We start from the raw sequence: 16,702 nt of genomic DNA on the forward strand, positions 1-16,702 counted from the left end.
ATTTAAGGTGAACATTTTTCCTGGGAACAGCTTCACCAGCAAAGGAAAGAAAGTATCCCGTCCACTGGAGGCTCCCCTACCCTAGCTAAAACAAAGGCACTTAGAGCCAGGTGCCATGTAAGGGACATAAATAGAAAGTGCAGAGTCTAAGCAACACCACCCACCGCACTGCTGAGTGCTGACCTAGGGGCAGGCAGGCTGGAGGCAGCAGGGCGCGGCTGCAGAAGTTCCAGCCAGCTCGCACAAGATGGGGCCGCAGAGCCAGGAACAGCCGTTGCTGCTGGGGAAGTGCAAGATCACACACAGCTAGCTGAGAGTACTCCCTTGGTGGGGGCAGAGGTCTGAGCATCAGCAGAGGGGGAACGCAGGGGTGCAGAGGAGCCCACCAACGGAGGCAAAAGTTGTGCCAGCTGCTGCAGGGATCCAGGCCAGCACGCAAACCTGCTTGCGGTAGGGGGCACCCTCAGTGGTGACGGGAGCGGGGGTGGAGGCCCGAGCATCAGCGGACGGGGAATGCGTGGGCATGCGCAAGCTCGCCAGAAGTTGCACAGGCTGCTGCAGGCATCTGGGCTGGTGGGCAAAACTGCTCGGGGTACGGGTGCGCCCTTAGTGACAGTGAACCCACAGGCGATCTTGGTGCGCATGGCCCCCCTCAGGCGGCTACTGAGATCTGAGCCAAATGGGCATGTGGGCAGGGCATGTGGGCAGGGCATGTGGCCATGCGTGAGCCCAACCAGGGCAGCAGCGGTGGAGGAGGTGGGCTGGCATTAGCAGCACTAAAGCCCCGGGAGCAACAGTGACAGGGCCTGGTAGACCACACAATGGAAGCAACAGGGGCCACACCCACTGGACCCCTGAAACTGCACCTTAATGAGTGTTGAAAAAGAAAAAAAAATAAAAGAAAATAAAATAATAAAATGTCTAGATAGAATGACACCTGAGGCTAAGGAGTAAGCCACATGTAATGCTGTACCTAATCACTGAATTACAGTACTAAGCCCAACAAGTAGCCAGCAATAAGAGGCAACAGAAAGTGGATTTTAGGGGAACTTGAACTTTTAAAGGAACTTCTCCCAGGCCAAGAGTAGATAAAAGCAAGCCTAGGAGTGCAGCTGATATTTACAATGGTACCTGGACCCAGCAGAGGCAGCCACAAGATCTGGATAACCTGTAGCCCCCAAAAGGTGGATAAGAACTAGTTATAGACAGTGACCCCAATGATCTGCACCAGGCCATGGCCAGGGACGTCCAGGGCAACAAAGAAAAAATGGGAAGACAGAGAAGTGCAATCCAAATGAATCAACAAGAGAAACCTCTAGAAAATAAACTAAGTGAGACGAAAATAAGTAAACTACCAGATGCAGAGTTTAAAATAATAATTACGAGAATGCTGAAAGATCTTAGAACAACAGTGAATCGACACAGTGAGCACATAAGTAAAGAGATAACAAGCATCAAAAAGGACATTGAAATAATAAAGAAGAACCAGTCAGAAATGACAAATACAGTATCAGAAAAGAACACTACACTAGAAGAAATTACAAGCAGGCTGGATGAAGCAGAGGATTAAATCAGTGATATGGGAAGACAACAAACAAAATCACGGAAGTGGAGCAGTAACAGAAAAAGAGACTGAAAAAATCTGAGAAAATTCCAAGAGAGTTCTGTGACAACCTAAAGAGAAACAATATCTGCATCATAGGGGTTCCTGAAGAAGAAGAGAAAGAACAAGGGATAGAAATTTTATTCAATCAAATCATAGCTGAAAACTTCCCTAAACTGATGCAAGGAAGGGTCTCACAAGTTCAAGAAGCACAGAGAATTCCATTAAAGAGAAACCCAAAGAAATCCACACCAGGACACATCATAATTAAAATAGCAAAGCTAAGTGATAAAGAGAAAATATTAAAAGATGCTAGAGAAAAAAAGACTATCGCTAGAGAAAAAAAGACTATCACCTACAAAGGAGCCCCCATAAGGATGACATCCAACTTCTCAACAGAAACATTTGAGGCCAGAAGGGAATGGCAAGAAATATTCAAAATAATGCAGAAAAAGAGCATACAACCAAGACTACTTTATCCAGCAAGGCTATTGTTTAAAATTGAAGGAGAAATAAAAAGCTTCCTAGCCAAAAAAAAAAAAAAAAAAAAAACCTCAAGGAATTCATACAACCAAACCAATGCTGCAAGAAATGTTAAGGGTCCTGTTGCAAACAAAACAAAGGGGGAAAAGAATATAGTAAAAGAAGAAAATAGCTTTAAAAAATAAAATGTCAATAAACAACTACATATCAATAATAACCTTAAATGGAAATGGCTTAAATGATCCAATCAAAAGACATAGAGTAGCGGCATGGATAAGAAAACAGGACCCGTACATATGCTGTCTACAAGAGACACACCTCAAAACAAAACATACACATAGAATAAAGATAAAAGGATGAAAAGAAAATTTCATGCAAATGGAAATGAAAAAGAGCTGGGGTAGCAATACTGTATCAGACAAAATGGACTTTAAAACAAAGGCTATATAGTAAGAGGTAAGAAGGTCACTACATAATGATAAAGGGAGCAATCCAACAGAGAGATATAACCATTATAAATATCTATGCACCTAATATATAGGAGCACCTAAATATATAAAGCAGACTTTGATGGATATAAAGGGCGATATCAACAGCAATACTATAAAGAGTAGGAGATTTCAATATCCCACTAACATCACTAGATAGATCCTCAAGAAAGAAAAAGCAGACTTAAAGGACACACTGTCAACTGGATTTAATAGATATCTTCAGAATCTTTCACCCTAAAGCAGAATATACATTCTTTTCAAGTGCTTATGGCACATTCTCAAGATAGATCACGTTAGGGGACAAAAGCAGTCTCAACAAATTTAAGAAGATGGAAATCATATCAAGCACTTTCTCTGATCACAATGGCATGAAACTAGAAATCAACCACAACAGAAAAACTGAAAAATACTAAAACACATAGAAACTAAATAGCAGGTTATTAAATAATGAATGGATTAACGATGAGATCAAAGAAGAAATAAAAAAATTCCTAGAAATGAATGATAATGAGCATACAACAACTCAAAATTTCTGGGACACAGCAAAAGCAGTACTGAGAGGGAAGTTCACAGCACTACAGGCATACCTGAAGAAGCTAGAAAAAGCTCAAATTAACAACTTAACCCTGCATCTAAAAGAAGTAGAAACAGAACAGCAAGTAAGGCCCAGAGGTAGTAGAAGGAAGGAAATAATAAAGATCAGAGTGGAAACAAATGACATAGAGGCTAAAGAAACAATATGGAGGATCAATGAAACCAAGAGCTGGTTCTTTGAAAGGGTAAACAAGGTCGATGAACCTTTAACCAGACTCACCAAGAAAAGGAGAGAGAGGACTCAATTAAATAAAATTAGAGGCCCTGGCCGGTTGGCTCAGCGGTAGAGCATCGGCCCGGCGTGCAGGAGTCCCGGGTTCGATTCCTGGCCAGGGCACACAGGAGAGGCGCCCATTTGCTTCTCCACCCCTCCCCCTCTCCTTCCTCTCTGTCTCTCCCTTCCCCTCCCGCAGCGAGGCTCCATTGGAGCAAAGATGGCCGGGGCGCTGGGGATGGCTCTGTGGCCTCTGCCTCAGGTGCTAGAATGGCTCTGGATGCAACAGAGCGACACCCCAGAGGGGCAAAGCATGGCCCCCTGGTGGGCATGCCGGGGTGGATCCCGGTCGGGCGCATGCGAGAATCTGTCTGACTGCCTTCCCGTTTCCAGCTTCAGAAAAATGAAAATAAACAAATAAATAAATAAAATAAAATTAGAAATGAGAGTGGACAAATAACAACTGACACAAAAGAAATATAAAATATTGTAAGAAAATACTATGAAGAACTGTATGCCAAAATATTAACCTAGGTGAAATGGACAAATTCCTCGAAACATATAATCTTTCAAAAATCAATCTGGAAGAATCAGAAAACCTAAACAGACTGATTATAACAAATGAGAACAAAACAGTTATCAAAAAGCTCCCAAAAAACAAAAGCCCTGGGCCAGGTGGCTTCACTAGTAAATTCTACCAAATATGTAAAGAACTCCTATCCTTTTGTAAATCAATTAATGTGATTCACCACATAAACAAAAGGAAGGAGAATGTTTATGTGGTTACATGATAATTTCAACAGATACAGAAAAAGCATTTGATAAAATCCAGCACCCATTTATGATCAAAACTCTCAGCAAGGTGGGAATACAGGGAACATACCTCAACATGATAAAGGTCATCTATGACAAACCCACAGCCAACATCATAATTAATGGGCAAAAATTAAAAGCAATCCCCCTAAGACCAGGAAAAAGGCAGGGGTGCCCCCTTTAACCACTCTTATTCAACATAGTACTGGAAGTCTTAGCTACAGCAATCAGACAAGAGGAAGAAATAAAAGGCATCCAAATTGGAAAAGAAGAAGTAAAACTATCATTAGTTGCACATGATATGATACTATATACAGAAAACCCTGAAGTCTCACTCAAAAAACTACTAGACCTGATAAATTAATAGAGCAAGGTGACAGGGTATAAAATTAATATGCATAAATCAGAGGCATTTTATATACCAACAATAAACTGTCAGAAAGAGAAATTAAGGAAACAATCCCCTTGTAATCACTATTATAACAAAAAAAATAATAAAGTACCCAGGAGTAAATTTAACCAAGGAGGATAAAGACTTGTACTCAAAAAATCATAAAACATTGATAAAAGAAATTAAGGAAGACACAAACAAGTGGAAGCATATACCATGTTCATGGTTAGGAAGACTAATATCATTAAAATGTCTATATTACCCAAAGCAATTTATAAATTCAATGCAATAACAATTAAAATACCAATGACATACTTCAAAGATATAGAACACATGTTCCAAAAATTTATAAAGACCAAAACAGAACACGAATAGCCTCAGCAATCTTGAAAAAGAAGAATGAAGTTGGAGGTATTACACTTCCTGATATCAAGTTATACTACAAGGCCATTGTACTAAAAACAGCCTGGTACTGGCATAAGAACAGGCATATAGATCAATGGAACAGAACAGAGAACCCAGAAATAAATCCACACCTTTATGGACAACTGATATTTGACAAAGGAGGTAAGAGCATACAATGGAGTAAAGACAGTCTCTTTAACAAAATAGTGTTGGGAAAATTGGACAGCTACCTGCAAAAAATGAAACTAGACCACTGACTTACACCATTCACAAAAATAAGCTCAAAATGGATAAAAGACTTAAATAGAAGTTGTGAAACCATAAGCATCTTAGAAGAAAACATAGGCAGCAAGCTCACTAACATCACTCACAGCAATATAATTGCTGATGTATCTCCATGGGTAAGTGAAATAAAAGATAGGATAAATAAATGGGACTATATCAAACAGAAAGCTTTTGTACAGCTAAAGACAAGATGAACAGAATAAAAAGAGAAACCACACAATGGGAGATCATATTTGACAATACATCTGATAATGGGTTAATAACCAAAATTTATGAAGAACTTCTAAAACTCAACACGAGGAAGACAAACAATCCAATCAAAAATGGGCAAAAGAAATGAATAGACACTTCTCCAAAGAGGACAAATGGCCAATAGGCATATGAAAAAATGTTCCACATCACTAGTCATTAAAGAAATGCAAATTGAAACCACAATGTGATATCACCTCACACCAGGCAAAATGGTGTTCATTAACAAAACAACACAGAATAAGTGCTGGCGAGGATGTGGAGAAAAGGGAACCCTCCTGCACTGCTGGTGGGAATGCAGACTGGTGCAGCCACTGTGGAAAACAGTATGGAGATTCCTCAAAAAATTAAAAATCAAACTTCCTTTTGACCGAGCTATCCCACTTTTAGGGATACAGTATATTCCAAGAACACCATATCACGGATTCAAAAAAAAAAATTTACCCTCATGTTTATGGCAGCATTGTTCACAATAGCGAATATCTGGAAACAGCCCAGCCCAAGTGCCCATCAGTGGACGAGTGAATTAAAAAGTGGTGATACAGCCTGACCAGGTGGTGGCGCAGTGGATAGAGCCTCGAACTGGGATGCGGAGGACCCAGGTTCGAGACCCCGAGGTCACCAGCTTGAGCGCAGGCTCATCTGGTTTGAGCAAAAGCTCACTGGATTGGACCTAAGGTCGCTGGCTTGAGCAAGGGGTTACTCGGTCTGTTGAAGGCTGGTGGTCAAGGCACATACGAGAAAGCAATCAATGAACAACTAAGGTGTTGCAAAGCACAACGAAAAACTAATGATTGATGCTTCTCACCTCTCCACTCCTGTCTGTCTGTCCCTGTCTACCCCTCTCTCTGACTCTCTCTCTAATAAACAAACAAATGGTGGTACATATATACAATGGAATACTATGGGGCCATGAAAAAGAAGGAAATATTAACTTTTGCAACAACATGGATGGACCTGGAAACTATTATGTTAAGTGAAATAAGCCAGGAAGAGAAAGAAAAATATCATATGACTTCACTCATTTGAAGAATCCAAGAAACAATGTGAACCGAGGAATGGAATAAAACCTGAAGGAAAGGGGGGGCACTGTAGGGAGAGGAGCAAGGGAGAAATTGAGGGGAATACGGGGGGAGGGTGAATGCATTCGGGGAGACTCTCAAATCTATGTAAACACAATAAAGAAAAAGCTTACAGCATGTGTATGTTTTCTTCTATGTATTTTATCGTTCAGGTCTTACATTCAAGTCTTTTTTTTTTTCTATTTTTCTGAAGCTGGAAACCAGGAGGCAGTCAGACAGACTCCGGCATGCGCCCGACTGGGATCCACCCTGCATGCCCACCAGGGGGTGATGCTCGGCCCATCCAGGGCATCGCTCTGTTGCGAACAGAGCCACTCTAGCGCCTGAGGCAGAGGCCAAGGAGCCATCCCCAGCGCCCGGGCTATCTTTGCTCCAATGGAGCCTTGGCTGCTGGAGGGGAAGAGAGAGAGAGGTGGAGGAGCAGATGGGCACTTCCTCTGTGTGCCCTGGCCGGGAATCGAACCCAAAACTTCCACACACCAGGCCAACGCTCTACCACTGATCCAACCGGCCAGGGCCCACATTCAAGTCTTTAATTCATTGTGCGTGTGTGTGTGTGTGTGTGTGTTTGTGTGTGCGAGCACGCGTGCATGCATGTGTGTTCTTAAGCGAGAGACAGACACACAGGAACAGACAGACAAAAAGGGAGAGAGATGAGAGGCATCAACTTAGAATTGCAGCACTTTTTAGTTGTTTACTGTTTGTTTTCTCCTGTGTGCCTTTAACACGGGGCCTTTAGCTGAGCCAGTGACCCCTTGCTCAAGCCAGTGACCTTCAGGCTCAAGACAGAAACCATGGGGTCATGTCTATGATCCCATGCTCAAACTGGTGACTCGTGCTCAAGCTGATGAGTCCATGCTCAATTTGGCAAACTCCGAACTGTGAAGCTGGGTCCTCTGTGTCCCAGGCCAATACTCTATCAACTGCACTACCGTCTGGTCAGGCTGTTAATTTTTGAGTTTGGTATGAGTAGTCTAGTTTTGTTCTTTTTCATGGGGTTGTCTAGTTTGCTCAACAACATTTATTGAAAAGACTTTTCCTTTCTTTATTGTATACTTTAGGCTCGTTCATCATAAATTAGTTGTCCATATACGTGTGAGCTTATTTCTGGCTCTTGATTTGATCCACTGATCTGTGTGTGTGTTTTATTTTTCCCAATACCATACCACTTTGGTTACTAAAGCTTTACAGTATAGTTTGAGCTTGACCAGGCAGAGGCACAGTGGATAGAGCATCGGACTGTGACATAAAGGACCCAGGTTTGAAACCCCAAGGTTACAGGCTTGAGTGCAGACTCATCTGGCTTGAGCACAGGGTCACTCTCTCTGCTATAACACCCCAATCAAGGCACATATGAAAAAGCAATCAATGAACAACTAAGATGCCACAACGAAGAATTGATTGTTCTCACCCATCTCCCTTCCTGTCTGTCTGTCCCTATCTGTCACTCTCTCTGACTCTATCAAAAAGAAAAAAAAAGACAGTGAGGTACTGACATAAAATCAAAATGAAATAGAATCAATAGTTCAGAAGTAAACTCTCACATTAATTATGAATTAATTTTTGACAAGGGTGCCAAGACCATTCAATGGGGAAAGAATAATCTTTTCAATAAATGGTGCTGGGACAATTGGACTCCCACATGCAAAAAAAAATGAATTTAGTCCTGACCAAGCAGTGGCACAGTGGCTAGAGCATTAGACTGGGATGCAGAGGACCCAAGGTTCCAAACCTCAAGGTCGCCAGCTTGAGCAAGGGGTCACTGGCTCGGCTGGAGCCCCCCGGTCAAGGCATATACGAGAAAGCAATCAACAAACAACTCAGATACCACAACAAAGAACTGATGCTTCTCATTTCTCTCCCTTCGTGTCTGTCTCTATCTGTCCCTCCCTCTTTCTGTCTCTGTCACAAAAAAAAAAAAATTAAAGAAAAAAAAAGGATAATCTTTTCAATAAATGGTGCTGGGACAATTGTATAGTCACATGCCAGAAAAAAAAAAATTTGGTCCTGACCAAGCAGTGGCGCAGTGCACTGGACTGGGATGCTGGGGACTCAGGTTCGAAACCCTGAGGTTGCTGGCTTGAGCATGGGATCACAGACATGACTTCATGGTCGCTGGCTTGAGCCCAAAGGTTGCTGGCTTGAGCAAGGGGTCACTCACTCTGCTGGAGCTCACCGGTCAAAGCACATATAAGAAAACAATCAATGGCCTGACCAGGTGGTGGCACAGTGGATAGAGCATCAGACTGGGATGCGGAGGACCCAGGTTCGAGACTCAGAGGTCACCAGCTTGAGTGCAAGCTCATCTGGTTTGAGCAAGGCTCACCAGCTTGGACCCAAAGTCGCTAGCTCGAGCAAGAGGTTACTCAGTCTGCTAAAGGCCCATGGTCAAGGCATATGAGAGGGCAATCAATGAACAACTAAGGTGTCGCAATGAAAAACCGATGATTGATGCTTCTCACCTCTCTGCATTCCTATCTGTCTGTCTGTCCCTGTCTATCCCTCTCTCTGACTATCTGTCTCTGTAAAAAAAAAAATAATAAAAGAAAACAATCAATGAACAACTAAAGTGTTGCAACAAAGAACTGATGCTTCTCATTTCTCTCCTTTCCTGCTTATCCCTATCTGTCCCTCTCTCTGTCTCGCTAAAAAAAAAAAAAAAAAAGATTTTGGATCCCCTCTTCCTACCATACCTAAAATTTATCTTGAAGTTAATCACAGCCTGACCAGGCAGTGGCACAGTGGATTGAGCGTCGTATCGTACTGAGATGTGGAGGACCCAGGTTTGAGACCCCAAGGTCACCAGCTTGAGCGTGGGCTCGTCTGGTTTGAGCAAGGCTCACCAGCTGGAGCCCAAGGTCGCTGGCTTGAGCAAGGGGTCACTCGGTCTGCTGTAGCCCCCTGGTCAAGGCACATATGAGAAATCAATGAATGAACAACTAAGGAACCGCAACAAAGAACTGATGTTTCTCATCTCTCTCTCTTCCTGTCTGTCCTTATCTGTCCCTCTCTCTGACTCTCTCTGTCTCTGCCACAAAAAAAGAAAAATTGATCACAGATCCAGATGTAAGTGCTAAAGCTATAAAACTTTTAGCTATGGAAACACTGGAGCCTTCACACACTACTATTGGAAGTCTCAAATGGTATAGGCACTGTAGGAAACAGTCCTGCAGTTTCATAACAAAGTTAAATATTGAATTACCATGTCATTCAGCAATTTTACTCATAAGTATACATCTAAGAGAATAATAACATGTACACACAAAAATCAGTACAGTATGTTTGTTCACAGTAAAATTATTCATAATAGCCTAAAATTTAAAACAACCCAAATGTTCATCAATGGATGAATATATAAACAAAATACAGGATATCCATATACTGGAACATTATTTGGTAATAAAAAGATGAAGTACTGATACATGCTACAACATGAATTAACCTTAAAACATGCTAAGTGAAAGAAGCTAATCATGACAGAATAGTTATTGTATGATTTCACTTATATGAAATGTCTAAAATAGGTAAGTAAATAGAGATAGAAAGTAAATTAGTGGTTGCTAAGCTGGGGTTTGGAAAAATGGGGAGTGATTGATAATAGGTAGGGAGTTTCATACTGGGGTGATAAAAATTCTTTAATCTTAGATTGTAGCAAAGATTGCACAATTCTGTGAACATACTAAATCCATTAAATTGTGCATTTTCTATGTGTAAATTTTATCATGTATGAATTATAACTAAGTATGTTAAAAGTAAAAATAATAGGATTATACTAGATGACATTTAACGTCTCTTTCATTTCTAAAATCATATAATTACAGAGCACTTATGGCTTAGATTCTGACAACTGAAAATGTGCACCTAAGTTCATGGTGACAAAAGGAGGAAACCCAGGAGCCAAAAAGACTTATAAAACACCAGCAAACAAGGCAGATCAATTACTAATGAGAAGGCTCTTATAAGTCACACGTTTTAGGCAGACTGTGGATATAAGAGAGTCACAAAAGAGGCAGGTGTTTCAAGTAGAGGTTACTGCTATAAATGACAGATATTACACGCAGTGGTTAAAATGCTGTTTAGTTATACATCAGTCTTTCCAACCTCACCCATCCCCATATAGCTACCAATCACCATCAGTAATGTTACCTGGTCAAATATATTCTTATGAAAGGCTAATGATATCTGATTTTCTATTAGGTTACATCTCATCATTTTTGTATTTACATATACAAAATGCCTCACTGTGACGCCTGGTGACTATGATACTTACTGACACTGCTTGGTAAGAAAGCACTTTGAAAACATTCTTCTCCACATCAAGCTTCTGCGCAGTCACTTGTGGCTCAGGGGAGCTCTTCTCCATTAATTTGGCATACAATAGCTCCAGACTCTGAAAAATAAAACCACAATACTATGTAATAATGAGAATCACCACAACTGTTACTAATAATTGCCACAGCTAAAAAAAATCAGTGCTAACTTACAGCCATTGCAGCTTCAAAAAATTCATCAGCAGTCACTCCATTTCCAATATCCACCCACCCTTTTCCTGTTTTCATAGTCATCTGGAAGAGAGAAATTAGAAAATATATATTTTTAAATCACACCTCCTCCAACCTGGTTGAGAAGTGTACTAATGAATAATTTTTTGTCCATATTCAGTAATGTAATTAACAGAAAACAAAAAGGTAACAGCATTTACTAGAGTTCTTTGTTCTGCTTTGAACTATATAAATTTAAAAGAAACAGTCTTAAGAAAAGCAATAATAAAAAATTAATAGACCTGAAAACATATCTTCTAAGGAAATATTAAAGGAGAGCACTGGGATAATTTAGATAGGAAGAGAAAATTCTGAAAAATAAATGCCTCACATACTTAAGGAAGTTATATGATAAACATTAAACTCAAAGTTAACACACTTAAGTTTTAGTTTTTAATTATACCTCTAATAAGATTTTTATTAATCCAACAAATGTTTATTAAGTATGTTTTATATCCCAGGTGCCCTGAAGAAGCTCACATTGTTGTAATCAATAGACATCTAACTAAAGTTGATATATAATACGCACAAATACTGTGGAAGGAAACAAGACTGAATCGCAACGGAGAACTAAGCACACACTACAGCCACCCTTCTACTATAAAACCCTGGAAATGCAGTACTATTATTCTTAGTATATAAATTTTATATGATACATATATTCACATATTCATTATATTATGTATATACTTCATAAATATATTATTTCTGGGGATTTATATATATTCTTTATAAAAAAGAAAATATATACATATTTTTCTTATTCAGTAAGAATCATGAAAAATAAAGAGCATTTTAAAGTTGACCTAAATTAATGAGGCCGCTCTGGAAAATAGAAGGCAAATGGGATGAGGCAAAAACCATCATCTTAAAAAATACAAAAAAGTGCCTGACCAGGCAGTGGCACAGTGGATAGAGCATTGGACTGGGACGCGGAGGAACCAAGTTCAAAACCTCGAGGTCACTGGCTTAAAACCAAGGTCAAAGGCTTGAGCAAGGTGTTGCTGGCTTGAGTGTGGGATCATAGACATGACCCCATGGTCGCTGACTTGAGTCCAAGGTCACTGGCTTCAAGCCCAAGGTCCCCTCACTTGAGGAAGGGGTCACTCATTCTGCTGTAGCTCCCTCCCTCCAGTCAAGGCACATATGAGAAAGCAGTTAATGAACAACTAAGGAGACTAAGGAGCTGCAATGAAGAATTGATGCTTCTCATCTCTCTCCCTTCCTGCCTGTCTGTCCCTATCTGTCCCTCTCTCTGTCTCTGTCACACACACACACACACACAAAAATGCACAAAAGTAAAGGTGGAAACATTCTGGATGTGAACAATAGGAGCATCAGGCAGTTGACTTCTCTCCAAGAGGTATCTTCACCCCTCCCACCCAGGAAGAAAACATGACTACAATCACTTAGGCTGGAGAAAAATGGAGTTCCAGGTACCTGGCTGAAAACACAGGTCAACTGAAACATCCAGTCCTACCTTTCCATCAGTCATTAGATTCAAGTGATACAGTATTTACAGAAAACTATCAAGTAATCGCAAATCAAATATGAGCAATCACTAAACAATACCATGAAAAGACATTACACTCAACAAACAGAAGACCACCTAAGGAAATTGTATTAAAAGAACAAACAGACAGATGACGTCAGAGTAATGGCGGGGTAGGAAGCGATACCGATAAATCACCCCCAAAACTCAACAAGATCTTCAACCAGAAACAGAAAAACCTATACTTGGAGCTTCCAGATTCTTCGCAATACACCCAAAGGTATGATTGAGTGAAAAATTGGCTAAATATATAACCAAACCCCGAAGGAAATAGGGAGTAAGAAATGCTCCGCCTTCCTCACTAACCTAAACAGGGCGGCTTTCTCTGGTAACTGTGAATATAGAAACCGAGGCGGGCAAAGGGGGTGAACAGATCCAAGCCGCCGCAGCACAAACGGCCGAACCAGGCTGTGGCACGGAGATCCAAGCCAAGGAAAATCTGATCCTGTGGCAACCCGGGCAATACAAGCTAACACTCGCGCCAAACCCAAACAAAGAAAGACAAGCGGAGCGGCCATTTGACCCGGTCTCCTGGTCCGTGCGCAGTTAGTGGGAGAGAGATTTCTTCCTAAGCCCCGGAAGTGGGTGCCCGTGTTGCCCCATGGAGAGGCAGGGTCAGAGGCCTTTCTGTGGGCTGAGGGCAGAGTCTCTGGGCAGCCCCAGCGCCCTGGGAAAGCCACGCACGGGAGGGAGTGAGAACTAATTCCAAAGGTGGAGATTTTCCGTGCTGGAGGCTGTTTCACTCAGAGGGAACCGCGGCCGGCCTCATATCCTGGTTTGCGCGCGCAGATAAGGAGTGAGCGATTCCTCCGAGTGCCTCCGCAGTGCGCGCCCGTGTTATCACACAGAGGGGCAAAGTCAGGGGCCTTTGTGTGGGCCAAAGCGGAATCTCGGGCCGCCCCAGCGCCTTGCAAAAGCCGCGCATGGGGACGGAGCGAGACTCAATTCCAACGCTGCAACTTTTCCCTGCGGTTGGGGGTTTCACTCAGAGCGTGAGACTGCTGGCCGGATATCCTGGTTGCAGACAGTGAGTGAGAGTTTCCTCCAAGCGCCCCGGAAGTGAGCGCCCGCTTGTGTTACCGGATAGAGTGGCAGAGCCAGAGGTCTTCGAGTGGGCGGAAAGCCCGCCTGATTATGCTAGCAGCTCTGACTGACTGAGCCTTACCCAGAGCCCTGTGCTGAGTGGAAATAGAGTGGGGAGTTGCCAGCTCTTTGAGCCTCTTACTATCCAGGCAGAGGCAGCAGCAACCCCATAGCTGGATTATCAGGCTACTAATTGAGGAAGGAAAGACTAGGAGAAAGGCTCCAGGAACACGGATTCTCTCACTGTCGGAGCCTATAAATGCTAATGAGCCTCGACTCCCAACGAGACTAAAGCACAATACATGACATTGCCATAGAGACTTATCAACTGCAAACCTCTACCTGAGCGTGCCAAAGGGGTAGAACCTGGGGTACAGAGTCACCAACCAGGAAGAGGGAGAGAAAAGAAAAAGCAAGAAGATAACCTCTCAAAATCAAGAATAATCTGCAGACTTTATAACCTATCCCATTTTATTATATTTGTTCGTTTGTTTCTCTTATCTTCATTCTTGATACTTTTTTTTCCTCCTCCAATTTGGCCGATTAACTCTCTACCGGTCTTACTCTCTCCTCTCCTTGAACTACACTACCCATAAGTGTTACATCTCCCATTATCATTTCTCTTCTCTTCCTTTCTCTCTATGAGGGCTGCACTCCAAAACCCTTAACTCTCTCTCTCTCTCTCTCCTTTCTTTTTTCTTCTTTTAGTGGTTCCCTCTTTTTTTCTCTCTCTCTCTTTCTTTTCTCCCTCTATATTAGTTTCTTCCTTTCTCCTTTACATCTCCTCTCATTCAAACCTCAATAACAAACAAATTATCTTATCTGGGACTCAAACCTATGTTTGTGGCATTTTGGGGGGTTTTTACTTCACCTTTTTAACTCACTAACAGTGCTCCCATCCCTGGCTCTCCATATTATCTAGTTCTTGTTCCACTAAATACAATAGTAAGTTTTTAATTTGTCCCCCCATTTTTCCGTTTTCCTCTTATTCCTCTCATCATAACTCTTAGACAACCAACACCTAAAAGCAAATCATTTTATTCTTGACCCAAATTTTTTCCTTATTTGCTTTTTGTGGATCCATACGCTCTTTTTTTTTTCTTTTTTCTTTTTTCCTTTTTTTTTTTTTCTTTCTCTCTTTTTTGCCCCTTTATTACTTTTCCCCAATTCAGGCCCTCCATCACAGGCATTGTTTGTTATAATTCACAGTCCACCACAAGATTTTCTCAAGAAAGAGGGGAGAGGAGAGGAGAGGAAAAAAGGAGGGGGGGAATAATTTCCTTTTTTTAAAAATTTTTATTTTATTTTATTTTTCTTTATTTCATTATTAATTTTTTTAAAAAAAAAACAACTCTTTTCAATTTGTTATTTTTTTATTTTTTTTAACTTTTTATTCTTTATTAAATCTCATTGATACTATCAACAAAACCACCCTCAGATGCCATTAAGGAAGAGAAAATCGAATATCATGGATACAAAAGAAAGAGAGGTAACACAGCTAGATGAGGAAAAATCTATGGAGAAAAAATTTAATATATTGGAAACCTTGGAGCTAAATGATAGAGAATTCAAGATAGAAATACTAAAAATCCTCCGAGATATACAAGAAAACACAGAAAGGCAATATAGGGAGCTCAGAAAACAACTCCATGAACACAAAGAATATATGTCCAAGGAAATTGAAACTATAAAAACAAATCAAACAGAGATGAAAAACTCAATTCACGAGCTGAAAAACGAAGTAACAAGCTTAGCTAATAGAACAGGTCAGATAGAAGAGAGGATTAGTGAAATAGAAGACAAGCAACTTGAGGCACAACAGAGAGAAGAAGAAAGAGACTCAAAAATTAAAAAAAATGAGATAGCCCTACAAGAATTATCTGACTCCATCAAAAAGAATAACATAAGAATAATAGGTATATCAGAGGGAGAAGAGAGAGAAAATGGAATGGAGAACATACTTAAACAAATAATTGATGAGAACTTCCCAAGCCTGTGGAAAGAACTAAAGCCTCAAGTTCAAGAAGCAAACAGAACTCCAAGTTTTCTTAACCCCAACAAACCTACTCCAAGGCATATCATAATGAAATTGACACAAACCAACAGCAAAGAAAAAATTCTCAAGGCAGCCAGGGAAAAGAAGAATACAACATATAAAGGAAGGCCCATTAGATTATCATCAGATTTCTCAGCAGAAACTCTACAAGCTAGAAGAGAGTGGACCCCAATATTTAAAGTCCTGAAAGAGAGGAACTTTCAGCCACGAATACTATACCCATCAAAGCTATCCTTCAAATACGAAGGAGAAATAAAAACATTCACAGATACAGAAAAGATGAGGGAATTTATCATGAGAAAACCCCCACTCCAGGAATTACTAAAGGGAGTTCTCCAATCAGATACAAAGAACAAAAAAAAACAGAGCCACAAGTAAAAGCTCCAAGAAGAACACAATAAAACCAAATTTAAACTGTGACAACAACAAAAAGAAAGAGGGGGAGAAGACGGAGATTAACAGTAGCAAAGGACGATGGAGTGCAAAAGTACTCACAAAATAGTTCGCTACAATGAACAGGGTAGGGACCTTTTTCATTACTCAAAGGTAACCACCATTGAAAAAACCACCACAGAAGCACATGAGATAAAAAAGATAGCAACAGAGGAAAGATGTATGGAATACAACCAAATAAAAACAAAAGATAGAAAAACGAAAGAGAAGGATCAAACAAGACACGAAACTAACAGAAAGCAAGATATAAAATGGCAATAGGGAACTCACAAGTATTAATAATGACACTAAATGTAAACGGATTAAACTCACCAATAAAAAGGCACAGAGTAGCAGAATGGATTAAAAAAGAAAATCCAACTGTATGCTGCCTACAGGAAACTCATCTAAGTAACAAGGATAAAAAC

General features: G+C 40.9%; 1 protein-coding gene across 1 annotated transcript in view; it reads right to left on the reverse strand.

Moving 5' to 3' along the window:
- The window catches only part of TEX11 (testis expressed 11), a 177,839-nt gene that overhangs the window by 141,338 nt on the left and 19,799 nt on the right, over positions 1 to 16,702 (reverse strand). The window contains exons 5-6 of the mRNA XM_066250480.1: positions 11,095 to 11,175; positions 10,881 to 11,000 (exon numbers count right to left, since the gene is read on the reverse strand). Coding sequence (XP_066106577.1) covers positions 10,881 to 11,000; positions 11,095 to 11,175 — 201 coding nt within the window. The remainder of the gene's footprint in view (positions 1 to 10,880; positions 11,001 to 11,094; positions 11,176 to 16,702) is intronic.

Source organism: Saccopteryx bilineata, chromosome X (genome assembly GCF_036850765.1).
Source record: "Saccopteryx bilineata isolate mSacBil1 chromosome X, mSacBil1_pri_phased_curated, whole genome shotgun sequence".
Taxonomy (NCBI): domain Eukaryota; kingdom Metazoa; phylum Chordata; class Mammalia; order Chiroptera; family Emballonuridae; genus Saccopteryx; species Saccopteryx bilineata.